The 25967-nt window shown below is 45.3% G+C and overlaps 6 protein-coding genes and 1 long non-coding RNA gene across 7 annotated transcripts; 4 read left to right on the forward strand and 3 right to left on the reverse strand.

The window, feature by feature from the left end:
• On the reverse strand, positions 1-2422 carry isoc2 (isochorismatase domain containing 2). Its single transcript, XM_011605849.2, has 7 exons — positions 2284-2422; positions 2085-2154; positions 1735-1859; positions 1414-1626; positions 1173-1243; positions 947-1064; positions 1-119 (listed from the first exon to the last, which is right to left on the reverse strand). Coding segments are annotated over exons 2-7 (594 nt in total). The 5' UTR covers positions 2086-2154; positions 2284-2422; the 3' UTR covers positions 1-53.
• Positions 115-9900, forward strand: LOC101061719 (germ cell-specific gene 1-like protein). The gene is made up of 9 exons (XM_011605851.2): positions 115-321; positions 5470-5511; positions 5676-5865; positions 5998-6520; positions 7403-7585; positions 7675-7722; positions 7822-7974; positions 8054-8165; positions 8395-9900. Exons 4-9 carry the CDS (start codon positions 6325-6327, stop codon positions 8765-8767), a joined length of 1065 nt encoding a protein of 354 aa, XP_011604153.1. The 5' UTR covers positions 115-321; positions 5470-5511; positions 5676-5865; positions 5998-6324; the 3' UTR covers positions 8768-9900.
• atg12 (ATG12 autophagy related 12 homolog (S. cerevisiae)) lies at positions 2427-4312 on the forward strand. Its single transcript, XM_003966244.3, has 4 exons — positions 2427-2556; positions 3446-3582; positions 3677-3739; positions 4150-4312. Exons 1-4 carry the CDS (start codon positions 2463-2465, stop codon positions 4207-4209), a joined length of 354 nt encoding a protein of 117 aa, XP_003966293.1. The 5' UTR covers positions 2427-2462; the 3' UTR covers positions 4210-4312.
• Positions 9901-10035: 135 nt separating the features above from the next.
• Positions 10036-12945, reverse strand: rcvrn2 (recoverin 2). Its single transcript, XM_003966266.3, has 4 exons — positions 12810-12945; positions 12186-12707; positions 10555-10666; positions 10036-10178 (listed from the first exon to the last, which is right to left on the reverse strand). The coding sequence occupies exons 2-4, from the start codon at positions 12564-12566 to the stop codon at positions 10090-10092; spliced, it is 582 nt and encodes a 193-aa protein (XP_003966315.1). The 5' UTR covers positions 12567-12707; positions 12810-12945; the 3' UTR covers positions 10036-10089.
• Positions 12946-14254: 1309 nt separating this feature from the next.
• LOC105416725 (transmembrane protein 100) lies at positions 14255-15774 on the forward strand. The gene is made up of 2 exons (XM_011605848.2): positions 14255-14689; positions 15075-15774. The coding sequence occupies exon 2, from the start codon at positions 15121-15123 to the stop codon at positions 15553-15555; it is 435 nt and encodes a 144-aa protein (XP_011604150.2). The 5' UTR covers positions 14255-14689; positions 15075-15120; the 3' UTR covers positions 15556-15774.
• Positions 15775-16566: 792 nt separating this feature from the next.
• Positions 16567-24822, forward strand: LOC105416724 (C-Jun-amino-terminal kinase-interacting protein 4). Its single transcript, XM_011605847.2, has 28 exons — positions 16567-16744; positions 17525-17874; positions 17944-18138; positions 18247-18367; positions 18495-18565; positions 18658-18722; positions 18946-19012; positions 19096-19253; positions 19344-19618; positions 19808-19865; positions 19996-20148; positions 20240-20282; positions 20356-20483; positions 20542-20595; positions 20696-20836; positions 20929-21064; positions 21180-21266; positions 21349-21396; positions 21492-21633; positions 21723-21765; positions 21849-21929; positions 22033-22100; positions 22861-23009; positions 23109-23280; positions 23393-23506; positions 23605-23703; positions 23806-23895; positions 23967-24822. The coding sequence occupies exons 2-28, from the start codon at positions 17776-17778 to the stop codon at positions 24083-24085; spliced, it is 2976 nt and encodes a 991-aa protein (XP_011604149.2). The 5' UTR covers positions 16567-16744; positions 17525-17775; the 3' UTR covers positions 24086-24822.
• Positions 24529-25946, reverse strand: LOC101061267 (uncharacterized). The gene is made up of 3 exons (XR_964682.2): positions 25814-25946; positions 25523-25693; positions 24529-25332 (listed from the first exon to the last, which is right to left on the reverse strand). It is a non-coding gene; the product is annotated as an uncharacterized lncRNA (long non-coding RNA).
• Between the last annotated feature and the right edge of the window lie 21 nt (positions 25947-25967).

The following is a 25967-nucleotide window of genomic DNA, read 5'->3' on the forward strand; positions in this document are numbered from 1 at the left end:
TTTGAATAACAGAAGCTTTATTGACACTCTTCATTTGGCTGTTGATCTTCTCCCTACAGAGCACTGAAGAAGGCGAGGAGGCTGGTGTCTGGGGATGGGTGGGCCAAAAGTTTCTGGATCTGAAAGGAAAGTAGATTCATTTATCACTTTTATGAGTCGGCACAAAGTTATTTTTAGCAGGAGCTTGAGCGGGGCTCTTGTTTGTGCCTCCTCAGATGTCTTATTTTCCTAACAGCATCAGTGATATTGGACGCAGGACATGAATCAGACAATTCCTCGTCGTGGGACATTTAAACCACTGAACAAACATAAACAGCGGAGGTGAGTTTGTGCCCGTCGTTGCCTCAAACACACTGGGCCCAGTCTGACCACCATAAACCAGTTGAAGCTGCTCCTGTAGAAAGCAGATGCTGAGAAATATAAACAAACCAGCATGTCATGCTCGCTCTGTGGATCTTATCAGATCAGTGGAGACTCATAAACAAACCCACATGACACTTGCCGGTTTGTTTATACTTCTCAGCTTCTCCTTTCCGGTTGTGCTCAGAATCCCCCGCAGAACCCAGAACTGAGACCCTAACCTTGTGGATCTCTGAAGAGAGAGATCTTTGTTTCCTAGAAATAAAACCAGCTGTTTAGAGTAAACTGGATTTCAAAATATTTCACATTCATGCGACCAAATACATTAAGTAGTCTCTGACTGTCGAAACTGACTGTCAGCCCTCGAGAGCCACAGTCCAACCAGGTTTTCTGATCTAGCAGGTAGACAAGCAGGTTCCCACTTGCTTTCAGCCTGGAAGGGCAGAAAAGCTGGCTGGAATACAGCCGTCACGGACTGGGTTCCAAAATCTCTGGTGTAGAGAGGGAGCGCTCTACACGGGGCGTTTAAGGTTGAACTGAGTTGTAATATGTGGCATTAAAGCGGTAACAAGACAGAAAGCAGCACCTCCTTGAATTTGGGGTGTTTTGCATCCTGGACCAGCTGCAGCAGGACGCCCTCGGTGGTGGTGAGATAAGCACCGCTCTGCTTCAGTCGTGACAGAGCGAACAAACGGTCTGTCTGACTGCGGAGGGGGGGACACAAAAATGGCTAAGTCACATGTTTCAACACACACAAAGACCCAAATTCATATGTGAGGGAGCTTCAGTGGGAGTAGGACAGCTAAATATACCTTCTGGATGAAACGGCGTCAGCCACAATATGAACTTCCATCCCTTTTTCTAGCAGGTCAAATGTTGTGCACTGTGGAGAGGATTAAAATGTGAAGAAGTGTAATAACAATATCCACCCCTGCAGATAATGTTAATAAACTGCAACATTGTTTCATTAATAGTACACTTATGAAACAAATATAATAAAAGAAGAAAGCCCATTATGACAATATAGTAGCGGTAGATGTTTTGCCATCTTACTGCAATGCAGGCGTGTGCCTCTATGCCACACAGTATAGCCTGTTTGGGGTTGCCCAGGGCCTGCAGCTCCTTCTCTACTTCCTCCGTCATCATAGTGAATGAAGTTTTAGTATGAGCTTTCAGATCCTCTGCTCCAAGCTCTGGTACTGTGGGACCCAAACCTTTAGGGTACTGCTCCGTCAGCACTGGGGGGATGCCAAGAATGCGACTAGCCTGCGAGGAAAGATACAGGAAGAGGCATTTGATCAAATACAATGTCTTGCAAATGAAGTGATATAAATGGGTCACTTATGGGAATGTGTGGGTTTTTTGTTTTCAAACCTGGAGCAATCTGGATGCATTGCTGACGATGTTGGGGAACTGGAAAATGTTGGGTCTGAACTTTTCTTGCATGTCACAGAGGAACAGCACCGTATCTTTGGTGGAGAGTCTACCGAGCTTTGCCACTGCAAAACCAAAGCAATGAAGGAGGACAATTGGGACTTACTTAAAGGGTCACTGAACGGTAATACATCACCAATTAATAGGAGCAACAACAAAAATAATCACAGAAAGCTATGTATTTACTTTGACACAAGAGAGAGTATAATCCATCTTGAAGAATATTGCAATGGAAATAATTGTCATGGAACGTTTCAGAATGTGTAAAATATAAAAATGGTGAAACTTGCTTTTTTAGGTAACGATGCCTGCAGGTCAGAGGTTGAATATGACTGCACAAGGTGCAACTTCACTCAGCTCCTGCGTGGTTTCAAGACAAAAGAAAATCACACCTCCATTTAAACATGGAAATATGCGAAGACATTATCTATTGAACAAGTAAACTAAGGGAAAATGCTTTTCAAGGAATTCTGAACTTGTCAAACTCACCCAGTGTGCAGCTAAGATGTCGCTTATGGAGACGACTATTCCCCGCCCGCCCCGGAAGTGCATTGACCAATGATGCGTGAGTGACGTTCGCTTGAACCAATCGTCAGCCAGCGGATCCGGCGAATCGCGTCCGTTGTTTTAATGGGTGGAACCCAAAACTGACTCAGCTGTGGTCGAACATGTCAGACAATGCAGAATCCCCCGCAGAATTGCAAAAAGAGGAGCCTCAACCAGCGCCAGAGGACTCGACGACAAATGACCAGAAGAAAAAAAGTAGGCACGCGTATACGTGTACATGTATATACATAAAATCTAGTTTATCTGGCAAAAAATGATGTGATAAAGAATTCATGCCTGTGCTGTGCACTGCAACGTAATTCAGAAGGTGTGACGTTTGTGCGATTGACATTGATTCCAGCCAATAGAATTGTGGGATTTCACTTCTCGACCAATCAGCGGTTACCTAGGGTCACGTGACACTCCAGCTATAGGAAGTTGGTAAAGCTAATGTTAATGTTGTACATTAAAGATTTTCTTCTAAAAAAAAACCCGGCGTTTTTCTGTAGAGAAAACTATTGTTGTAATAGTTTTTAATGCGATTGTGGATGTAGTATAAAATACAAACCTCTGTCGTAAATTGTTACGAAAGGAATTCCGGTTAGCATAACACTCAAACTGTTGTTTTTGTCATGTTAATAAAACTTAACTTTTCTTTAAGTTTGGTCATAAAACGTTAGATATATATGTATAATTTTTGTTTTAATTAGATGGCTTAAGGATATTTACTTGTTGTAGTTGGTTCTATGTTAGTTATTCCTGTAAACGTTTGAAATGACCAAGTTGAGCTTCCAGTTTGGGATTTGATTAAAAATAACAAGTCTAACAGTCCGTAGATGTAAATAAGGACTTTCATGTGACAAATTGAGAATTTTATATTTATTGTGTTGCTTTTATTGTAGCATGTGACCAGGTATAATTATTGATAATAAAGTTTACAATTGAATTAAGTTTTCTGTAAATGTATCCTTTTTCCCTGTTTCTAGGTCAGTTTTGAATATTAACACCGTTTATTGTATGTGCATCTTATCCAGATACTCTTCTGAGCTGTTCCTCTCACCTCCTCTTGGACTGGATTCACTGTTTTTCTTTTCCATTTTCACAGTCGATTTGCTGCTGAAGGCTGTGGGCGATACCCCGATCATGAAGCAGAAGAAGTGGGCTGTGGAGCGGGGGCGGACGGTGCAGTCCCTGTCTCAGTTCATCTCTCGCTTCCTCAAACTGGATGCCGGTGAACAACTGGTAAGAATGAAGCTGGTTGGTTTCACAAAGAAGCAAAAATCAGATCATACCACGTCACATCTGTATATTTTATTTTTATTTTTTCACCCCACAGTTCATTTATGTTAACCAGTCATTCGCCCCTTCACCAGACCAGGACGTTGGAGTCCTTTTTGATGTGAGTACTCACAGTGACCTACATTTAATAACAAGAAAAGGGATAGGAAAGAGAGCAGCTTTTTACTGTACCTCTCACTTTGGCACTTAATTATTTGATAAGATCGTAGGAGAGGCACTAGATAAAGTTTTGTCCTCGCATACTTTAAATAAAGCATGTCATGCTTTGGCCGCTAGAGGGAGCATTACGAGAGAAGCACATGCCAAATTTGTGTAAGTACTGATTAATGTCTTGGGAGGAAACGGCAAAGATCTTAAAGCACAGATTTCTGCGGCTTCTTGTTTATCTTTCAGCTCTCGCTGCTCGACGGGCTCTTATCAGTCATCTCAGTCCTTGTACAACCATTCTGTAACGTCACGTAACGTACCTTTATCTAACCTACATCTCTGTCTCACATTCCTTTTTTTCAGTGTTTTGGCAGTGATGGCAAGTTGGTCCTACATTACTGTAAATCTCAAGCCTGGGGTTAAACCGTTTCCTCTTGTTAATTTGTATTCTAATCTTGCACATAATTCTTTCTCTGCCTGTCTGTACACACATATTGTAAATAAATAATTTTTTTGAGAAGGTTAAGGCGTCTCCTGTCGTCACTCCTTGGTTTGTCCAGCATAGCGAGGATTAAAGAGGGAGGGAAAATTACATTTGTGTCTAGATAGCCTGGTTGGAAGTTTTATGTTCAGTATATAACATGAAAATCCGCTCACATTGGTGATAGGCTTAAACTGGTGGATGTGGTGTGGGAAGAACCCTTCTCTAATAAGGGATAGACAGGAAGCGGTGGAACAGCAATAACAGATGGACCTTGAAGGATTACCTTGGCCAGGGTGGGTTTGCTGCATAGATTCCTAAGAAAGAAGGAAAAACTGAAGATTTGTGTGGATTCGGATACTTACAGAGCCCCCCCAGCAGGGCGTCTTTGTCCCACGATTGGCTTGGAGGATTAAAGGGAGGGCTGGAGCTGCAGAAGTGAGGGTCACTGATGCTCATATGGGAGGAGGACAGATGATGGAGGCAAAAGGAGGAAGAGGGTTACAACACAGAGAGTCAAGATAGAGCAATTAAAATCATGTTGCCACGGAGACTTTGGACTCGGGGCAAAGCCAACCGCAGCAGACTGCAGGTGGTATCGGAATGCAGGAGGCTTTCTAGTCTGATTTTAGTAGTGACTTCATGTTTGAACTGAGGTGCTACACAAGGCAAGAAGAAGCTCTTTGGCAAGTATTAATTTCAAATTTCCATTGAATTGATTTGACAGTTCTGACAGAATTGTGTGATTTGTCCTGGCTGCAGTGGACAGAGAATAAAGATAGTTCGGATATACGTTGCTTTGTAAATATGAAGCTATTGAAACTATTTTTTCATGTTTTACTAAATGTATTGATTTCTTAATTCTAATAAACCGAATACAAAATGCTGAGACGTCCAATGATGCCGGGCTTTATTTTCAAACCTTGTTTAAAGCCAAATACACAGTTGTTCATAACATTTAATAAAATATGAATTGGCTATTTATTTTGACTTTAAGCCTGAACGTGTAAATTCCACACTTAAACGTTGGCTTGTCTTACACATGATGCCATTCAGGACATTTACGGTCAATTCCCCCTTTTTCTCTGACTTATTGTGTCCTTAAACAATTGGATCTATTGTTTTTAATCATTTTCCTCTGAGATGTTAATCTCTTTTTGTCCGTGTGTGTGTGTGCGTGTGTGTGTGTGTGTGTATATTAGTGTGGACTTCACAGACGGGGCGACACGGCAGCGTGTGAGACAGTGAGACTTGACACTAAAACACACCTAACAAACAGATTTAAGCAGATTACAGAGGATTACCAGGCAAAAAAAACAAAACATTAATTTAAATCTACTATCTGCCATAATTTCATGAAGGAGAAAAAGTAAAGCCGTGATTTTGGTCCTCTCTGTTTTCCTCCTAGATGTCCTCGTTGTGGAGTTCAGGATGAGCCACAGCATCAGGCCGGAGTGTGTTGACCAGGACACACACACACGATGTCACACATGAGCCCACACACACCCGCACGCACATCAGGAAGTCTCGGATAGTTTCCCTAAAGGGGACCGTATGGAAAACCCGCCTCACGTCTTTAAAACACATTTTCTTGTCAGGTGATTCAATGGAACTTTATGTGGATATTTTAAAAACAATCTGTCACCATGGTTACGGTACAAAGGGGTGGGGTTAGGCGATGTGTAACCACTTTAAAGTGATCTGATCAGAAAACTGTGGTGTCTCTGCAGCTCTTTCTCCCCACATCACCCAGCTAAATCCTCCCCCGTGTATTTTGTTTCCATCTGTCCGTCCGCAGCTCCTCCTTCTCCTCCTCTCTCCATCATCCTCTCTTTTAATCACCCTTCGCTGTATTGTTTTTGTTCCGGTTCGTTTCGCCGTCACGCTGTTACGTCACATATATCTGTGCTTTGGATCTGGCAGATCATCGAGTTTTAAAACCTCCCAAAAGCATCTGTCCCGCTCCCTTGGCTCCATCTGTAACCACGGTGACACTTTCTGTTCCATTTGATCCCTGGGCCCTCCCCGTGCTCCTCTCTGCCGGCCCCCGTGCAGCCATGCTGGAGAACATGTCCCGCCGCTCTCGCTCCCTGCTCTCCTTGACCCTGACCACTCTAGCCCTGGCCCTCTCCATCCTGGCTCTCTGCACCTCCTACTGGTGCGAGGGCACCCACAAGGTGGTCAAGCCGCTCTGCCTGTCACCTGTGAAAATGAAGAACTGTGGACAGAACAACAGCGAGCCGTACACCACAGGTACATGAAACAATGAGCTGAAGTCTCATATGAACCTATTTTCAATGTCATCGTTGTCAGATACCGCTAAAATTTAGAAAATGAATAAAACAACGTGATTTTTATAGTGTACAGGACTGCAACTGCAACACTGGCTGTTATTTCCACCATTTTTCTATGGAACAGACTTGAATATGAACGTATGTGTTTGTTAAAATCGTTGTCAGCGGTGTCTGTTGTGAATTTATAGGCTGACTTTAAAATTCCACTCCTTTAAAGACGAGCCCAGGCGCAGGAAATACTGGTCATTACTGCCGTGGAAAAGTGCTCGTGTTTCCTGGCAGCCTCTGAAGACGGCTGTTGTTCTCTGCTACTGTCAGACGTGTACAGTCATAAAAGGAAAAGGAAGTAATAGCCAAGCTGCTTTGATGTCTTTAAACCCGATCCCTGCCAGATCCATAAGACCCAGACCGGGACCCTCATACCCGCATGTGCACGTTAGGATTATTTTATTATTCATATTTGAGTGTTTGTGCATCGGATCAGTGAGCGAGGTCACGTTAGTTCTCTGCACCGTTGCTGTCGAGCAGCTTTTTACTCACCCACACCTGAGCTGTGCTGAACTCGGTGATGGTTTAATTCTGTGGGTGGTGACGGGGGCTCTAAAGGGAGGTTGGGAGGTTTATTACTTTATCCAGATCAGGTTGGAACTGCTGAGATTAAAAGCTCTTACTGCACAATAGGTATTATAGGATATTTGTCTCTACACTGGTGGATTCCGTGCAGTCTTGTGAGCTTAAGCCATAGTTTGAATGTCCGTATTTAACGCATCAAACTGCATTCAAAGGTGTGATATTTAGGTAATGTTACTAAAATGTTCTGGTGGTTTCTGTGCCGCGCCAGAGAGCCCCACTCAGAACCCCTACAACCGCACGCTGTCCCCCGCCAGGAGGGACGAGCTGGCCAAGATCAGGCAGCGGCAGCTGGCCAACGCCGTTCACTACATCTGGGAGACGGGAGAGGACAAGTTTGCTTTCCGGTACTTCCACACGGGATTCTGGGAAAGCTGCGAGAAACACAACGACGGTGAGAGCTTGTCCCGCGCCGCCTCTGAGAGTCCCGTCCCCTCCCAACTGCTGTCCTCATTATTAGTTCTCTTCTGACTCTGTTTTCAGGCGAGAAATGTCGCAGTTTTATCGAGTTAACGCCCGGTGAGACTCAGGGTGAGCTGTGCCTCGGTGTTGTGCTGTGTTCGCACACGGACGCGCGCGTGTGTGTGTGTGTGTGTGTGCGGGGGTCACACCTGTTTCTGCGTGTTGCAGGGGTGCTCTGGCTGTCCGTCGTGTCAGAGTTCACGTACATCGGGCTGCTGGGGATGGGCTTCCTACTGATGTGGCTGGAGGTCCTGTGCTCTCACAGGGAGATGCACGCATTAAAAATCAACGCGTACGCAGCCATCTGTACGGTGCTGTCAGGTGAGCCCGATCGCCCCCCCCCCACTGTCTCCCCAGGCCTGCATAGTTGTGCTTTTACCGACCGTCACCTCTCTGATAGGACTTCTCGGGATGGTCGCTCATATGATGTACACCACCGTGTTCCAGATGACGGTCATCGTGGGCCCCAAAGACTGGAGGCCTCAGTCCTGGGACTACGGCTGGTCGTTTGCGTAAGAGGCTCATCATGAACTTTATTTTGCTACTGCAAATTTATGCTGCACTTACAACATAAATTACACTATGAGAAAGGTGGTAACACTCCTAATGTAAGGCGGGGTAGGGTGAGGGCCGCCTCCTTTGATTCTAAACCCGGTCCAGGGCCTTAGAGGAACAGCTTTCCTGTGGGAGATGTGTTTCATAATCGTGCGTGGAGCTGAAATGCTCTGCTTTTTCTCTCAGTCTCGCCTGGGTGTCCTTCAGTTGCTGCATGGGGGCCGCCGTGGTCACGCTCAACTCCTACACAAAGACCATCATCGAGCTCCGTCGCAAACAGAGGCTCCGACTGGAGGAGGCCCGGGCCACCACCCACGCCCCGTCCTACGACGAGGTCGTTCCGGGTGGCGGACTCTACTCCGTCAGCGGACTGTTGCCATGTCCGGACAATATGGTCGACGTGGCGTGGGCCCCAAACGGAAGCGTGGTCGGAGTGGGAAACGGGGACGTGCCTACGCTGGTTTTGGTGGGGGGTTGCGGACCGGAGGGCTGTGAAGACTGCGAGAGGGAGATGGACGAGATGGAGGAGGCCATGGACCGAGTGGATTCTCCGTGTTAAACGTCTTTACGTCTGACTTTTAGTGATTCCGGGAATCTACAAACTGAGACGGACAAATCCAAGACACACCGGACTGATGTGTGTGGCTGTTTGTCAAATCCTTGTAGAGAGAAAGTTAAAGTAAGGGATGTATACAGATGTCTATATCACACTTTTATTATGGACTGCATTAATGTACAGAATGGATGTTGATGCTACAGAACATCTGTCATTCAGTATAAATATTTATTACACTTAATCTTCTTTCAGCAATTCAACACATTTCTGTTTTCCCAGCTTCCGCTTTTGACATTTGAATGCAACACGTTGAACATTGAGCCTAAAAAATTGTCTAAAAAAAAAACCGCCAACAAAAACCCCCCAAACAGTCTCATTGCTGCTGCAACTCCAAAAGATAGACACGTAGAGATGGAAAGATTACAGAGATTTTAGAAAGTCTGCCCTCAGATGTTGAACAGAAGATTATGAGTAAACACGTAATCCGAGTTGGATTTGAAAGGAGGAGGAGAGGGAGCGGAGTGTGTGTGTGTGTGCGTGTGTGTGTTCGTGTTCCTGTCCATGCTACATAATGGGGACCAGGAGATGGGTTTGACCACAACGTGAGGACAGTTTAGAGAGACTTTGAGAACCAAAATCCTCATTCTACTACCAAAGCAGGGCCGTGGGTTCCAAGTGGGGGCATTTCGCTGGGCCCCACAGTGTAAAACAACTGTTTGAAGGTTAAGACGTTGGTTTTAGGTTTGAGGTTGGACTTGTGTTTAGGTTAATGTCAGGGTTAGGGTCGGGGGCTGGGTAAAGTTTTGTCTATGGACAGAAATGTGAGGGGGGGTGTTGGAAAAAAAACACATACACAGCAATACTTGTAATGTAAAAAAAAACAAAACCATTAAACAACCTCAAATCTAAAACCAACTCTTAATAATAAAGAATGTTTTTTTTAAGGGGTTAAAGAAATTTCTGGTTGCAGAAACCTGCCATCAGTAACCTGCAATGCTTAAAAGTAATTCCTACTCATCGTCCAAGTTATTATGCTATAATACATATATATTATTAAATGTATTAACTATTTATCTGTCATAATGGAATGTAGACAGATATATGTATATGTGTTTGCATGAATATTCTCACCATCACTCTTAGTCAATTCTATAAGAGTTTTTTTGAAAGTGATTGAAAGCACTGGTAGAACATGACTGAAAAAGCAAAGAGTATTTACTTGGCGGGGTTGTGTGTGTCCAGGAAGGGAGGAGAAAGCATCTGAGCAAAGAGGAAAGAGTCTAAAGAGGGAAAGTGGGAGGGGAGGTACAAAAAGAGAGGTTTCTTTATTGTTTAGCCGGCTCGTAGTGGATGAGGCGCATCGCGTTCTCGTTCTCGATGACCCCTTTGATGAACTCTCCCTCGGCCAGGCGCTCTGCAAACCAAGGAGATGGATCGGACACGGTTAAATCACAGGGGGCGAGGGTGGGCTTGTGCAGGTGCGCGCCACGGCGGCGTCCGGGGGGGAGTCACTCGAGGATCGCCAGCGTGCATGTCACGACAGCTTGCATGAGGCGAGCGTACGTGGGGATTTGTCACTAGGTGGCTTTATGGCTCGCATTGTTATTAAGCCAAACAGCTGATTGTGAAACATAATCTGGGCCGTCGGATATGAGAACATCTGCTGAGGAGAGGTAGCAGAGGGCTTACACCCGTGCACCCTCTCAGACATGTGATGAGCACACGGGCCCGCCGTGCACGGAGGAGCCTTTGATTATGGTGCCATGCATTGATGTGTGTGTTTGCCTCACCGTTGTCTTTCTTTTCAAAGAAGGCCCACAGCTTGTTGGCTCTCTTCTCGGGCGTGTTCTCGTCCTCCGGGAGCTTGCTTTGCTCCTCCTTAGGGATCAGCTTAAATATAGACTAGGAAGAAGCAGCACACAAACAAATGTGTGAAAAAAGTGTGGATCACTACGTTTCCCCTTTGTCTTTTTTCAAAAAAAAATCTCGGAGGTGTATATTTGCTGCAGTTTGGCTCAATAGAGCGTTATCCTCGCAGGAAAAGCCGAGAAAAACCAGGCAAATTCTTACCCTTGAAGGCCTCACTGGTGTGGAAATGCACAATTAAGTGATGATCATGTGGTCAAAGGCGGAACATTAGTTCCTGGACTTGTTGGTCATTTTTCAGACTGCAACGGACCAGTTGGAGCCGAGTGGATGGGAGACGAATGTGCACTTAAGGTTCAGGTCTTAAAATGTGTCCCACTTAGAGAGGAACCACTCATCTCCCACATTTAAGACACCTAGATTAACGTGGATTAGCGCCAAGGCTGGAGCCACGGGCCAAACGTGGAGACGCGGCTGCGTTTTGACGCCCTCATTTTCATCCTTCAGCAAGACAGACGTGCACATGTGTGCGTGCACGTACAGATATCAACCTGATCTCTGCCAAACGAGTGTAATCACTAAATATGATAACACACCTTCATCGACAGACTCAGGCTGAACATTAAATATTATCACCTTCTTACTTTAAACCACAAATCAAACCACATCCCCGAAACATTAAAACTCTTTTTTAACCCTTGTTGCGAGTTTTTGGACCTTCGACTTGTAGAATGTGGCTATTTAGTGCTTTGGTTGTAAACATGATGCATATGGTACCGGGCCAGCTGGCCAGGAATTAAATCCCATTACAATGCCAGCTGGATCCCTCAGCTGATCTGTCTAAACCTCTTACAATTCTATTTCATTTGACTTTAAACTTTGCAGCATTCATCAGACTCTGAGTTTTGACCACATAAAAACAATGATCGCCAGCTCTGACACAGCCATTAGCATAAACTTAGAATAAACTGAAAGTGTCAAGAGTCAAAGTTGCCGAATTCGACTGAGGCATGCTGGGAAGTCTCTCTATGGACAGGCCCTACTTAAGAGTGGGACTGGGCTTATTGGAGTGCTAAACCTGTAATAACATGGATTACCAAGAGTTTGAGGCCCAAATGGGCCGGCTAAAAAGGGCCGTGCCTCCACCTTTGCATTTTGAGAAGAAAGGTGGTCTCTCCAGTACATAAAATTCACATGACGTGGACAACAAAATGGACAAAAACATTCATTTAGAACCCCCAGAGGAACTCTCAAAGCGATTCATCAAAAAAGGATCAAATCAATTGGTCGAAAAAGGAAAAACCTACGCATTGAAATGCTAAAATCGGGTTTTTCTGCGGCACTATTGCGTCAGGCTGTCAAGTAATCCTCTTATTGTCTTTTCTTTTGCAGCTTTGGTGACCAAGAATAAAACTTTCCCTAAGGACCGTAAGCGATGGAATTCAAAGTGCATCAAAGCAGAAGTCTGAAACATGAGTGGAGAACATAAAAAAGTGCTTCTTTCCACGAGAACCGCCCCCCCCCCCCACACACAATCCCTCACAGGTATCCTCACCTGGCAGATCTCCGTCACCTCTGTCTTGCTGATGTAGCCGTTCTTGTCCACGTCGAACAGCGAGAAGGCCCACTCCAGTTTCCTGGTGGTCTTCCCCGTGGACGTCATGTGCAGCGCAATGATGTACTCCTTGAAGTCCAACGTTCCGTCGTCGTTGGTGTCGAAAGAGCGGAACACGTGCCGCGCGTAGCTCGCCGCGTCGCTTTCGGGGAAGAAGCGGGTGTAGATCTGCTCGAACTCTTCGGGAGTGATGCGCCCCGTCGGGCACTGCTTCTGGAAGTTCTCGTACCACTGGCAGATCTCGGTCTCGGTGAAAATGGTGGTGAGCTTCAGGTCGTCCAGGATCTCCTTTGATAGCGCGCTGCTGGTGGTATTCCCCATGGCGGATGCTTTCCGTGTCTAAAACGTCTCAATTCTCACAAACTCGCCGGCAAATGTTTTGCCACCAGATTTGCCCCTGCGCCGTGCCACCTGTAGCTCACCTGGAGGTCGCCCGTCTGCGTCGGCTGTGACTGTAGAACCCTGCGAAGGACATTGCGATAAACCTCTGAAAGCCGTCCGCTTTGGTGGCTTTTGATCGGAAACGGCTTCGTGGGAATAATGGGACAATTGGGGATCTCTTACCTGGGCTGGCTGGAGAATTCCGTGTCTCTCTGAAGACTGAAGAAGTGCGAAATGAATGCTTGGGGAAACCCTCCTTCCCAGTGGTAGACTGGGTTAATTCTGCTAATGCGGGATTTAAGGTGGCTGAGCTCTTGACCAAAATGAACTCCAGGGTTCTAATTTCCTCCCCCAGCTCCTGATGTCAAAAGGTCAGGAAAGAGCCGTCCTGGATCTTCAAAACTCTCGCTGGGAAATTTCTGATTTTGTTGGATAAATATGCTACTGTCCATCTGGATAACAGAGGTGTTTGTGTTGTGAAATAAGTTGACTGAGGCGCAGTTCTGCCTGTTTCGTGGGTGTTTAAATAACACAGAACCGCTTTAACGTAAACCGATCGTATTTGTTCATTTCAGATTGACAAACGTGTTCTCACAGTCTTTGTAACTGTGGACTCAGTCGGGTTTTCAAACAGGGGTCAGGCTCTTCACCCAGAGCCCATTCGGTGGGTTTATCCACCATCCAGACTACCATCTGTCCACCCCCCCACCCCCACACCTTCCCACCTTCCCACTTATACGTCACTGCCAGCCTTTTCTGTACGTGACAGTTATCCTGTCCTATATATATGAGGTCATTTAAACATTTCTCTGTTAAAACCAGCCCTTTTCTGGCCTGTGACAAATGTCCCCGTGTTCTTGGACCCAGCAGGAGGTCGGGCTCGGTTCTTTCATGTCTTTATTCCGCTGCGGCTTTTAAAATTCATTCCGTTTCCCCGCAGGATTTTCTATGCTCCATAAATCTGCTCTCTGAGTCCAATTATTGGATTACTAATGCCCTGCACTGCCCCATACCACCCAATCCAACACTTAGCCAATTAGCATCATCATCCCATGAGTGGCAGAGCCAGCAGAATTACCTCCCCTCTCCGCCTACACCATAAAGCCATGATCTCTGCCTTCTGACCTCCACTCTACAAACCCGATCAGGCCTGAACTAGTAAAGATTTGTAATTATAGCGTACCTTTTTTTGGGCTCTTATATGCCTTATAGCATGTGCAGTAGCTAAGGTTCAGACATAATCAGGCTCCCAGCATCCAAAAGCAACTGCCGAGAGGCTTCACCCTGATTATAATCCCCTTTTGTGCGGATCGACGTACAATATGCAGAAATGAAGATGGTGAAAGTTAGCCAACAAGAGTGATCAACACGTCCAAGAATATCCGCCACCGCCACTGTCGTCACGCCAGTTGGCGCGTTGGCGGTACAGCCTGTTAACAGACTTCACCTGCGTTCCAGCTTTAATCCACAGGTCAGCTCAACGTCAGCACGGAGAGACTCGTGCGTGTCATCGTGGCCGCCCAGGCTTCTTCCCTATGAATGGTTTAATAACAGGGTAACAAATCAAACTCTCAGTCCAACACATGCTCAGAGGCTTCACAGATGAGAGGGAAAAACAAGGGTGGTTAAAATGTCTTTATTTATTTATTTTTTTAAAAACCCCACTCCATTCTGGGCCCAAACAATGCCCTGCTGGGACCCGACTCTAATCTGAAGTCTGGAAGAGAGGAGAAAAGGAAGGGAGTTGTTCCAAGATAAATATCTGCTAATGGGCTCTAATGACGCTTAATGACAGACAAGGGTTTCCTACTGAACACATAGGAAGGGGGGAACAAACAAACAATGGCAAGAGTCTTTACAATTGTGTCAGCATAGATGATAAGTAATGCCAGCGGAGCGCCCTGCTGCCATTTCTTCACCCACTGCCCAGGGAGAACGTCCCTTTTTGGGTTTTTACTGAATACACAACAATACCTGGGAGGGAAAAAAGCAACATTAAGGTCATGAATTTACAAAATTGGTGCATTGGACTCAGCTCTCAGCATCTTCTCTAAGTTTCTGAGGTAAGCGACACTAATTCTTACACATTTTAACAGTTAACAATCAGCATATTTTACAGAACTTGATGAAGACTCGGTTTTATTTATCGTCTCCAAACTAAAAGCGGCGTATTTGCTGATATCGGGTCGTCTGATCAGAGGGAAACAATCAACATCATGTACACATATTCAAAGTTTTACACGTTACTGAAAGCTGAAGCTGACCGTTTAATTATTTACTCCTTATTTATCATTAGGTCAATTCTAAATTGCAGTAAACCCAAAGCACTTGTGTACATGATGCAAACTTGTGCTAATTAGGTTCTCTTGTTTGAGTTTGTCTAATCTAAACAAAAGTCTGACACAAAGGGTCAATTTCATCACAACATCGTCAACATTTTTGATGCAGGAGTGAAAACGAAGCAGTTGATCCGCGAAAGGAGCCGGAACCAACCATGCCAACCGAGCTGGAGCAGCTCGATCCCTCCGCTCTAGAAGACGCCGCCCCATCCGTCAGGTATGACCCCAGGTCTGAGGTGGTGGTCTTACCCCAGGGGATCGTCTCAGTGGCAGGCGTCACCGTGGTGACCGGGGGCACCGAGCTGTCCTGTGGATCCTGCATGCTGGCGTTTGCGTTCTGGTCGACTCTCATCGGCTTCAGCTGCATCGCCGTGGGACTGTGGGACCAGCTGAGCCAGTCTAAAGGGAGCACGTCTCATTTGCTGGGACTGGGGCTGGTGATTCTGGCCCTCAGCCTCGTGGTGGTGGGAAGTGTGGTGGCGTTTTACCTCCTGACCAGGAAGAAAAGAGCGATGAGACGAGAGGAAAGCGAAGACGGGAAAGAGATTCTGGTGGAGCGCGGCAGGGTGGTCAAAAAGGTCACTGTGTGAATAAGAGAAACCCACCTGACCAGTGTGCACTAACCGTTCCCACAGGTTAGTGCACACTGAGCCACTTGACTTGGAGTCAACTGGTAAATAAGCATTTTGTTCACGCTTGTAAAAAATTGCTTCTGCAAAATAAAGATTAAGGGCTTGGCGGGATGGACATTTAAGAATGCGAGCTGTTCTGATGAATCTTGTAAAATAAAATAAAGTACATTCGATGCAGCCAGGTCTTTGTTTATTCTCCGGGTGGTGACAAGTGTGCATGGCACATGTTTAAATGTAAAATCTAATCTAACACCAATAAACGAAAAGCATAGTTTTACGCGAGCTGTTTTAGGGAAAACGCTGGTTCAGAACAGACAAGAACCTAAAAGAATTTGGAAGAAATTATTAAAGAACCGGATACACGGTAATACCGCCCCCTGCTGGTGGCAATACCGAACGTTATCCGGTTTCCCTTCGGAACATCCTGTGCGCCTTCACACCTCCCATCTAATTACGTTAATACTATTAATACTAAAAGTAAAGGGCGGTATAAGGATCATAAATCATTCTTCTATTCAACAATGGCATTAATATTCTTAAGTTGACAGATGAACAACAACACAAGTCCTCTCTACTTTATTTTTTGCGTATTTCTAACAGCAGAAGCTTTTCAAAGTGCTGCACAGATGGACAATAATGTAAAATCAAATACATCAAAAATAAGCATGAAACAGAAACACAATAATAGGGTAAAGGACAGCTCGCGCCTTGGCTTAAAGGCTTTAAAAGTTTAAAAACCTGCACCTACTTTTGCCTTATTTCATAAAAGCGTGCGAACTCTGGTTTATTACATTTAATTCAGGTATTTCTCGGGTCACCTGACCGCCACTTCACTGGTCACGTGTCATCACTCAAGTTTCAGGAAACTTTTTTCGTCTTGAGTGAAAACAAAACTCCAAAGTCCCGCCTTCTCCTCTCCTATTGGTTACCTGCGACGGATGCAGCGCTCTGATTCGCCAGACTCCGGGTTCGTCAAATCTAAACCACGCCCCCTCGAAACTTGTTTCTGTGTAAACGATATCCCTTCCGAAGGGGGGGAAAAGACAGGAATTTGGAGCATTTACGTCAAAGGAGTGAAAATGACAGGATGGACCTTCGTTGTGTTTAACCGCAGTGTTTGACAAAGCCAGGACTCGGCTCGTTTTCGGTGAGTTTTGGCTGTAACTTTGTGAACTTGCTGTCAGAGAACACAAGGTGTCCACTGTCAGTCATGTTACTAATTTATACAGTAGGTCGGTCAAGCTTGACGTTGTCGAAGGTTCGTGTTTTATCTATAGAAAATAAGCCGAGTGAGTGTTTTAATAGATGCACGTAACATGCTGCAGTCTTTAGGTTGTTGTGCGAGTGCGCTTGTACTTTGCACCGATTATCTGCTATTGTTTTGGGGCAATGTGGGGCCATTTGTTCAACTTGATCTAAAGTGTCAATATTCAGCACTATATGCTTCTACTTTGGCTTTCTGTCTGCATTGCAAATGTATATATTTGTAGTCCATAGACATTCAAGTCAAACATGCACAGGTTTGGAGCTATAGCACATCATTATTAAAATGTAGTGTTAGTTTCCTGGGGGTGTAGACTGTAACTTATAGATTTATGCATTGTCACTTAATCTGATTTTTCTTTTTAAACAGCTTAATGACTAGATATGAGATATTTGTACTAGACTACTTTAACAAACAGCAGAATTAAAATGGCATTCTTTGGTGGTACCCAAACGGGATAATCGGCTGCTTTTCTCCAACTGTTAAGGGAGAAACAATCTGGGAAATGCATCCATGTTTATCTGTGTTTTGTTCTCAGGCTGTACTGATGCAGCCTAAAGCAACTGGTTCATTTAGTGTTTGGAATAGAAAAGACATTTCACACATTTGACAGAAGAAAAAATATATCCATAATTTTAATGTACTTTTCTCTCTCGTCTACAGGATTTTGCACCATCAAACAATGACAAAACACACAAATGGCCAGCTGAGGACTGTTTAAAATGCTCAGATTAAAGGAAGATTTAGTCTGTGGACTGTGGGTGGTGCCAATATTCGCAGACATGTCAGAAAACTAGACGAACTAGTTGTATTAGTTGGAAAAAGTGTTGGATTCATGATTTGTAGAAATCCAGATGCTTTGATGCAGAGAAATCACTTCAACTCTCTCATAGAGCAGATAAAATAACTGGACAATGGAATACGGTGAGAATGTTCTGACGGGAACAGGAGAGGTAGAGATGGACCCAAACATTGTGAGTGAAGAAGCAGGAAAGCTGTATACAGAGTTACAGGTAAGTAACTCATTCCACTATTGTTATTTCCTAGCATCCGTCTCATTCCGCTGCTTCGTCCGCTCACAGGCTCTCATCCAGACGCACGGCGAGGGTGCCGTGGAGTCAGTGGTACCCATATTTGTGTGGGTGCTGGAGGGGCTGGCCAGGTGCAAAACCCAGCTGAGGGACAAGGAGGTGGAGGTGGAGCGGGAGAGAAGTGAGCGAGAACATCTGTTGGAGAGGTACCAGGCAGAAAGAACTCTCCGGAAAGAATGTCAGGAGGTGGGAAGGGAGGACGTTTTGGCTCTGCTGTCATAAGGAATTCTTTCATCCATGATTATGAAAGCTCATCAACTGCGCAAAAAACCCTTTTTCTTCCTGTTGTCTTAGAAATATCTGGAGCTGGATGATCAAATTGAACAGGAGAGGAGAACGGTGAAGGGGAGGGAAAAGGAGAGACGGCAGCGAGAGAAGGAACTGGAGAAGAAGGCAAGACAACAGGCTGATCAGCGTGAGTATATCAGCCCTAATAGCTTAAGTGTCACATTTACTAAGGCTTTGCTCTGCATTAAATGATGCTTTTTTTATTTGTAAAGCTGCTTTTACAATCTGTAGCTGCACGCTCTGTTTTCTTCCAGTGGTGGCCTTGGAGGAGCAGAGGGCCAGTCTGAGTAAAGAGCTGAGCTCCCTGAGGCACACTCACAACAAGGTCAGACACCCGTTCCAACGTAAAACTCATATCATGATATAGTATTTGTTAGAATTGTGCCTGTTGCATATCACTTTTGGCCTCTCCTTTAGTTGTCACACCTGTATCAGGAGCTTTTGGACAAGAAAAAGGACTCTGAAAGAGATTCATCTTTGAGGTGGTTTCATTTCAGCACTTTTATTTTGCCTTAAATTGGAGGTTACACTGTATCGACAACTATATTTACAAGTTGCTGTGTTTTAATCAACACTTAAATATATATAAACTGCATATTTCTGCAGAACTCTGACAAATCGCAATATTCACTTGGTAGAACAAGTTTGTTTTAAAAAAAGAAAAGTATACATACTGATTCTGGCATGTCTCCATGTTGAATGTAGGACACCCATGAGGCCCAAGCATGTTGAATTCACATCAAACCAAGTCTTACCTGCATCCGGTGCACATGTAAAGTCTCGTCTGAATTTATGGTGAAAGAATTTGCTGATGAACTGCAGATTTGACTAGTAGTTTGCTCATTTTCTCCACAGATAATTAAAAGGCCTCATTCAAATTCTCTCCCATCTGGATTTGATGGCGTATCAGCCAACGGGGAAAAGAGAAACGACTTTATGGATCCCGTCTCTAATCACTTTATTCAAGAAATTATAAGCTCCACCCCGGAGCTTGAAGGCTATATGGATTCAAGGTATGAGCCAATAAGCTAGTTTCTGTGACATTAAAAGGAAAACACATCTTATCCATCATATTCTCACATCTCTCACCCTTTTACCCTCAGCACACCCGTCTCCAGAGCGAACGCTAAAGAACCGGGCAGAGGAGAGCTGGATCCCAGCTGGAAGGATGAGATCGGGGACGTGGAGAAGGAGGAGGAAAGAGAAGAGAAACACAAGAAAGACGGAGAGCAGGAAGGGGAGAGGCAAGAAGATGAAGAGGATGAGGAAGAGGGCGACCTGGAGCTGGAGCAGCGCAACACTGACTCTGTGTTCTCTGAGCTGTCGGAGCTGAGTCACGACTTCGTGGAGAGCGTCGACCGAGGGGCCAGGGTCAGAGGTAAACCCCTAACCCCTTTATGTCATAGCAGAGTTGTGGGATGTGTGTTTCCTCGGTGCGAAAGGCTTCTGATAAATAGTGAACCGTTCTCTGTCGACATTTCCTCAGATGTGAAATATCAAAATAACGGCCAGAGCAGTTTGGTTTGAATTTTCCTGTATGGACGTTTGTCTGCTTTGCTCTCTGCAGGCAGCACAGACCAGTTTGAGGAGATCCTGGCTCAGTATGAGGAACTGAGAACCACCTTGTGAGTCCTCTTTAGACTGTGTTCAGGGGACTTTCCAAAAAGATTTCAAACTTATTTATTTCTCACTGTCTTTTGAACCGTAATAAGAAATGAGACAATCATCCGTTCTTTCTCCTTTTCTATGGTTCAGTGAGTTAGTTGACACTGCGCGTAAGACCTTGATATGGCGGGTGGTGGAGCTAACGGACGACCGGTTTACCCTTCGACTAGAAGTGTCCTCTCTACAGGAAAGTGTTTCTAGATTAGAAGGACGGATTAAGGAGAAGGAAGAGGAAACCAAGAGGTCTGAAATATATTTATTTCTGTTCGTTCCCTTCTTCTTCTAAATGACACTTCTGATTAAAAATAAACATTTCTATGCAATATCTCTCCAGACTTCAGACAGAACTGGAATCTTGCCAACCTGAGGATCCTGATGTAAGAAGACAGATTCGATCCTTCCAGAGAAGTGCATCGGGACTTTTATTCAATTTGGTATCTCTCAATCCAGAGCTTGGGGGCCACCTCCGCGGGTTCCTTCTCCCGTTCGGAAATGGCTCGTGTGGTCATGGAAAAGAACCAGTACAAACAGCGACTGTTTGAGCTGCAGGAGGCGTTGAGACACAGCGAGATGCTCAGGTGGCTGCTCATTTATCATCGCTTTCAAGTTTCTTTAACTGACTTATTCTTTTTATAGAGCCACAAAGGTGGTGAGACTAACTGAGGACAGGAGATTAAGCGTTTGGAAGAAGTAAGTGTTAAACTTCAGTTATTGTGTCGCCTGTGTTTGTCACATGTTTCAGATGAGGTTTACATGTTATCCCTAATGTATATTTAATGTATGTTCAAAGGTTTAACCTCTTCTTTGGTCTAAGCAAGGAGCCCCTTATTCCCCCACCCGCTCCTTCATTTCCCCCATCAAGCACCGCATCGTTTAATCTATCCTCTTTAGGCCCCCCACAAGTGCCAGCTGTCACCCAAACCCACGCTGAGTAAGTCCCAGCCCGTGGCCGCGCGCGCAACAAAATGAAATAATCCTGAAAGTCCGAGTGGAGCTGATCCCCCCCCCCCCCACTCCCTCTAGATCTGCTCCCGCCGCTGCTCTCTCCCCTCGCATCAGGAGGAGAGAGCTGTACCGTGACATCCGCTCGCACATTTGGGGATCCCTTGGGAAACAGCAGATGCACGGCTGGAGCACCCCGCTGGCCAACACCAATGAAGTACAATCGTATATCAAAAGTGGAGACTGTAACTGATTCGCAGCACTGCCGTTATCTGACTTTGAGCTCCGATGGTTAAAACTCCGCCCATCCTGACTACGCCTCATTGTTGCAGGAGTCCTCTGAAGCTGTCCCAGCCCATAAAGACGTACCGGTCCTGGTGCAGCTCAGGCTGCTGGATCACAGAGACTCGACAGCAAAGGTGCCGCACGCTGACCCCGCCGTGCCGTCCCTCTTTTGGATCAGTCACGGGGGAATTCTGATATGCTTTTGATTTTCTGCAGCTGAACTGTGCCGTCGCGGTCCCACCTGAGATCTCCGGCGAGAGCACAGTGAGTCCGCCGCCGTTCCCGGCCTTTTCCTGTCATCTGGTCGTGGTTTCACTCCACTTGCCTTTCCTCCCTGCACACCTGTGCTCCCCTCTCAGTGTTCCGTGTGGGTGGTCTCCGGCCCCGCCTGCAACAGCAGCATCACGGTGATCGATCCGGCACGGTCCAACGCAGTACTGGACCAGTTCAGCCTCCCTCCAACAGCTCCAGCTCTCTGCATCTGTGCTGTGCCTCCAGTAGGTCAGTGCCGCTGTATTCCGCTGCTCTCTGGATCTTCCATAGTCATTGTTTAGGAGAAACATCTGGAATGTTTTTTTTTTTTGGGTCAGGTAACACTGCAGGAACTGTGTGGATCGGAACTCAGGAAGGAAGGTAGCGCCTTTCCAATGAACGGGTCACTTCACGGCTCTGTCGGAACTCCTCTTTGACACGTCCTCTGTTGTCTCCTCTTGCAGCGTACTGGTGCACTCGGCTTCGGCTGGAAGAAAAAACTGTCTGCAGTCCGTTTCTTTCCCTGAAGGTGTTTATTCGCTCGTGTGAGTTGAAGTCGTAGGTTTTTATTTCAGCGTTTACGTCTGTTTTGATGTGAAACCCAAGTCTTTGTGTTTAAGCTGATCTCCTGTTGGCTCATTCCTGCAGATATTCTCAGGGTCAGGTCGTCGCTGGTTTAGCTGATGGGACGCTGGTGTTTTTCAAACACAGTTCAGGTGACGGTTTCCTCTTCTACAAATGTGTTTGACAGCTGGTTCTCCGCTTATATACGGTGAAAGTATTTACACCCTTAAACGTGTTATGTTGCAGCCTTATGTTGAAAAGTCAAAACCGACTTTTAGAAACTTTTTTTCATTAATTCATTCATCCATCCATTCATTCAGTTCATTTATTTACATTTTTGTAGTTTAATATTTTATATTTATATTCTATTTTTTAATTTATTCTATTTTATTTCTTATTTTACTCTATTTTTATTATCTTTAATAGGTTTTTATGGTGTGTAATGGTGGTGGGTAATTTTTTATAGTGCTGTACGTTTTTTTGGAGATGCTAATTTCCCTAATGGACCCTACAGGGATCAATAAAGTACTCTGATAGAAATGTTGATTTTTGGTTTTCAGACCCTTTGCTATGATGCTTTAGCTCTCTTGATCATCCTAGAGTTTAAAAGTGTCGCCCAGACTCGAACCCTAACCTTACCCTGACTGAGACACACAAGATTCTGTGGTCTTATCAAACCGCGATTAAACCTTCTGGCCTCAATCCTCAATTGGTTGCAGGGATGTTTCCTTATAAACACATTTATAAATAGATTTTATGTTTTGAATTTGTCGTTCTGGGGCACTGAGGGCGGATCGATGGGAGAATATTGTATTGATTCTTTTTCTTTATTATAAGGTCGCAGCATAATGCGGGTCAAAAAACTTCCAAACTGCACAATATGTGAATCTTTTGTGCCTTTGTGATTGACAGCTGGCTGGAACCTACAGTCACACTTGGCGATGTCTCTTGGATCGTACACCGTGCAGCCGATTCGCTGCTGTCTCTTCAAAAGCAGCCGTCTGTGGGTGGGATATTGGAACAAAGTCCACGTGGTCGACCTGGACAGCAAGACGACTCAGGTAAACCCAACCATCAAACAAAGGAACAGAATCGCTCAAAACGTGTGTGACGCTGGCCTCGTAGGTTACCTGTCTCGGATCGTTTTTCTCACCTCACAGCAAACGTTCACAGTCTCTGAGCGCGGCGAGCAGCAGGTTCGGTTCCTGTGCGCCGCTGGGAGCGGCGTCTGGGCGTCCTGTCGACTTGACCCGGTGCTCAGACTGTTTGACTGGTCTACAGGAAGGCCGCTGCAGGAACTGGATCTCAGTACTTTGGTCACCAAGGCATTAGGTGCTAAAATGATCTCAATGTATTTTCATTCGTTGCAAACCAAAGTTCAAAAATAGGTAATATTTGTCCCAAAATTGAAGAAGAACTGCACGTGCTTCGTCTCTCTCCGTAGGCCCAGGCTTCCTGGAACTGTCACCTCTGCAGATCTCTTCTCTCGCAGTCATCTCTGGCCGTCTGTGGGTGGGGACTGGAGGGGGCGCCCTGTTCTCCATCCCATTATCCATAAGTAAGCTACATCTAGTCCGGCGTGCGGGCGGGTTTCCTCCCGTATGAAGGTTGCTCTGATCAGTAGTCACCATAGTGATGATCTTAATTCATCTTTAGCCTCAGAGGAGGTTTCCATTCCGTACTGTTCTGCTGGATCCGCCCAGCTGTGTTACCATGGACACAGGCAAGCTGTCAGGTTCATCATTGCTGCTCCCGGTAAGAGTTGGCTTCAGAGATTCTAAACATATATGCACTTGTTAATTCAATTAGGTGCCTCTGATGTAATGATTGACTTGAATAATCCTGTTTGCTCCACAGATTGCTTAATCACCTCTCCTGGCAGCAGCGCTCTCACTCCGTCTCAGCTCATTCTCAGCGGAGGAGAGGGCTACATCAACTTCCGGATCGGTGAGTTAAGGGCCAGCAACCATTCACTCGGCTCGGTTTGTCCAATTCTGAAGTTCTACCAACGCTTCCAGGCGATGACGCGAACGACGGATCGTCCGATTTATCCCAAATTACCCCTCAGCGCTTTGAACGCAGTCACATGATCATCTGGCGGAACCCGTCCGCCGCCGTGCCCAGCTGTGCCCTCTGACCCCTCCTCAGATGAGGTAAAGGTGGAGCAGAGATGAGCTGAACACCTGGGACAACGTCGGGGTCTTCAACACCAAATGAAATGTTTACCCAAGTCAGAGTAGGAATCCATAACGCCTGATTGTGGATCTATTATATGTAATTCAGTTGATTTTCAAGGTTGGTCTTATGTTGCATTAGTCATATCTTAGTTTTCTCATTTTCTACCAAAGTGGTTACGGCTCTTTCTGCCATGATTCTAAAGTTAAAGTTAATTGTTTTCTTGGAACTGTACACATTGATTAACTGGAGTCTACTGATGTCTTTTCTCGACCTTGAAGACAATCGCTCTTTTTTCTGCTCGTCCCGTTGAATTTTTTCTAGGTTTTCGCTCATTTTAATCGTCCTCAGAAACACTGTTGTTACAGATAATTACACGTTTGACAGGGAATGAAATAAACGCCTTCACTGCTTCCTTCAAGATGTTATTTATTTCCTCAATCATTTATTTTTTTAATCAATTCTTTTTGTGAAATAAGGAGAGGTTATGTCCAGTATTCTCTGAATTACATGGGTGTAAATACAAGCTTGTGCACACAAGTTGAACTCATTGCACATCAGTATTTTTTTTTCTTTCAAATGTACTTTAAACACGAGTTGTGATTCAACCTTGTGCCAATGTGATTTACTGTTAAAGGTGTTTTCAACTTGTAGTGAAATCGTATTACTGCAACCTAATAAAACACAGCGTTGTGTTCACGTTTTGTCTCTTTAAGAAAACAACATTTCAGTCATGCTTTTTGAGCGAGGTCACGTCAGAATTACTGTTTATGAAGAGAATGACAGCTTACACCCCCCCATCACCCCCCACCTCCCCCCAGGCTGTTGTCCTCTGTCTTTCAACAAGTTATTTGCTGTTTTCATCGAGACCTGCCATCTATGTCGGGCTGCTGTGAGTCCTGGGGACGCGTATCCGGCGGCTCAGGGAGCGGGCAAGCCGGTCCACGGCATTACCCACCGTTCCCCCCAACTCCTTTCTGGAGGTCAGACCCTCGATGTTACCGCTGTACCACATCACCCAGCCTGCCAAGGACAGGAGCACCAGAAGGGCTCCTGAGTACACCAACAGATCTCCAAAGTCCTGGCCTTGGATCTCCAGGGGGGCAAAGACTCCCAGCAGCAGGGATATGACCCCCAGCAGGTCCATCAGCACAGCAAACACCAGAGCCAGCTTACAGTGGGACAGGCCGTCGTATTTAGTCGCCATGGCTGCACATGAAAGGAAGTGATCAGATAGGACCAGTGAGATTCAAAGCAGCACACTAGGTGTAAGAGTGGCTGCTGTCTTCCGTCTGAACCAAGGTGCCGCACCTGCAGTACGTTTCTACATGTTCAAAAAGGAAAATACCCACAAAGAGAGAAATAAAGCAGGACACGGAACATGTTTGCATGTACTTACCATTTCATCTAGTTTTTTCAGGGTATGGAGAGTTGAAACGTGGTCAAACAGACTTCGGGTTTTTAGATTCTCCTCATGAAGTCACCGAGCGAGACTGAAACTTGACACCTGCGCACCTGTTTGGCCCGTTCCACCTGTCCTGCAGCCTGACTGCGGCAAAGCGTGTCAATACTGGGATGGAAAACATTTTTTTAAATTTTTATTAACATATTTTTAATAAACCTTATTTTAGATTATTTATATATACGAACGGAACCTACAAATGTGGTCAATTAAAAAATATATACATACAACTTAGCATGAACGCATCTCTACGACAATATCAATGAATAAACTCTTTTAAAATGAAATAAACGGTGCTATAAATAAAATAAAACAATGGTGCTAAGAATTTATTTCTCTTTCTAACAGCGTGAAGTTCCTCTCGTCCGGAAATGACGTCAGC

The sequence above is a fragment of the Takifugu rubripes genome, chromosome 7 (genome assembly GCF_901000725.2).
Source record: "Takifugu rubripes chromosome 7, fTakRub1.2, whole genome shotgun sequence".
NCBI classification, from domain to species: Eukaryota; Metazoa; Chordata; class Actinopteri; order Tetraodontiformes; family Tetraodontidae; genus Takifugu; species Takifugu rubripes.

Excerpts from the sequence above, each read along its gene's own strand:
- LOC101061719 (XM_011605851.2), top strand. The coding sequence starts at position 6,325 with ATGCTGGAGAACATGTCCCGCCGCTCTCGCTCCCTGCTCTCCTTGACC. Across the intron at positions 7,586-7,674 it reads CTGCGAGAAACACAACGACG|GCGAGAAATGTCGCAGTTTT; the intron begins GTGAGAGCTTGT and ends CTCTGTTTTCAG. Across the intron at positions 7,723-7,821 it reads AACGCCCGGTGAGACTCAGG|GGGTGCTCTGGCTGTCCGTC; the intron begins GTGAGCTGTGCC and ends TGCGTGTTGCAG.
- rcvrn2 (XM_003966266.3), bottom strand. The coding sequence starts at position 12,566 with ATGGGGAATACCACCAGCAGCGCGCTATCAAAGGAGATCCTGGACGAC. Across the intron at positions 10,667-12,185 it reads AGGTGACGGAGATCTGCCAG|TCTATATTTAAGCTGATCCC; the intron begins GTGAGGATACCT and ends GCTTCTTCCTAG. Across the intron at positions 10,179-10,554 it reads CTTTGAAAAGAAAGACAACG|AGCGCCTGGCCGAGGGAGAG; the intron begins GTGAGGCAAACA and ends CTTGGTTTGCAG.
- atg12 (XM_003966244.3), top strand. The coding sequence starts at position 2,463 with ATGTCAGACAATGCAGAATCCCCCGCAGAATTGCAAAAAGAGGAGCCT. Across the intron at positions 2,557-3,445 it reads AAATGACCAGAAGAAAAAAA|TCGATTTGCTGCTGAAGGCT; the intron begins GTAGGCACGCGT and ends CCATTTTCACAG. Across the intron at positions 3,583-3,676 it reads TGGATGCCGGTGAACAACTG|TTCATTTATGTTAACCAGTC; the intron begins GTAAGAATGAAG and ends TTCACCCCACAG.
- LOC105416725 (XM_011605848.2), top strand. The coding sequence starts at position 15,121 with ATGCCAACCGAGCTGGAGCAGCTCGATCCCTCCGCTCTAGAAGACGCC.
- isoc2 (XM_011605849.2), bottom strand. Across the intron at positions 1,627-1,734 it reads ATGCATCCAGATTGCTCCAG|GCTAGTCGCATTCTTGGCAT; the intron begins GTTTGAAAACAA and ends CTTTCCTCGCAG. Across the intron at positions 120-946 it reads AACACCCCAAATTCAAGGAG|ATCCAGAAACTTTTGGCCCA; the intron begins GTGCTGCTTTCT and ends CTTTCCTTTCAG.
- LOC105416724 (XM_011605847.2), top strand. The coding sequence starts at position 17,776 with ATGGAATACGGTGAGAATGTTCTGACGGGAACAGGAGAGGTAGAGATG. Across the intron at positions 18,723-18,945 it reads GAAAGAGATTCATCTTTGAG|GACACCCATGAGGCCCAAGC; the intron begins GTGGTTTCATTT and ends TGTTGAATGTAG. Across the intron at positions 21,267-21,348 it reads ACAGAGACTCGACAGCAAAG|CTGAACTGTGCCGTCGCGGT; the intron begins GTGCCGCACGCT and ends GATTTTCTGCAG.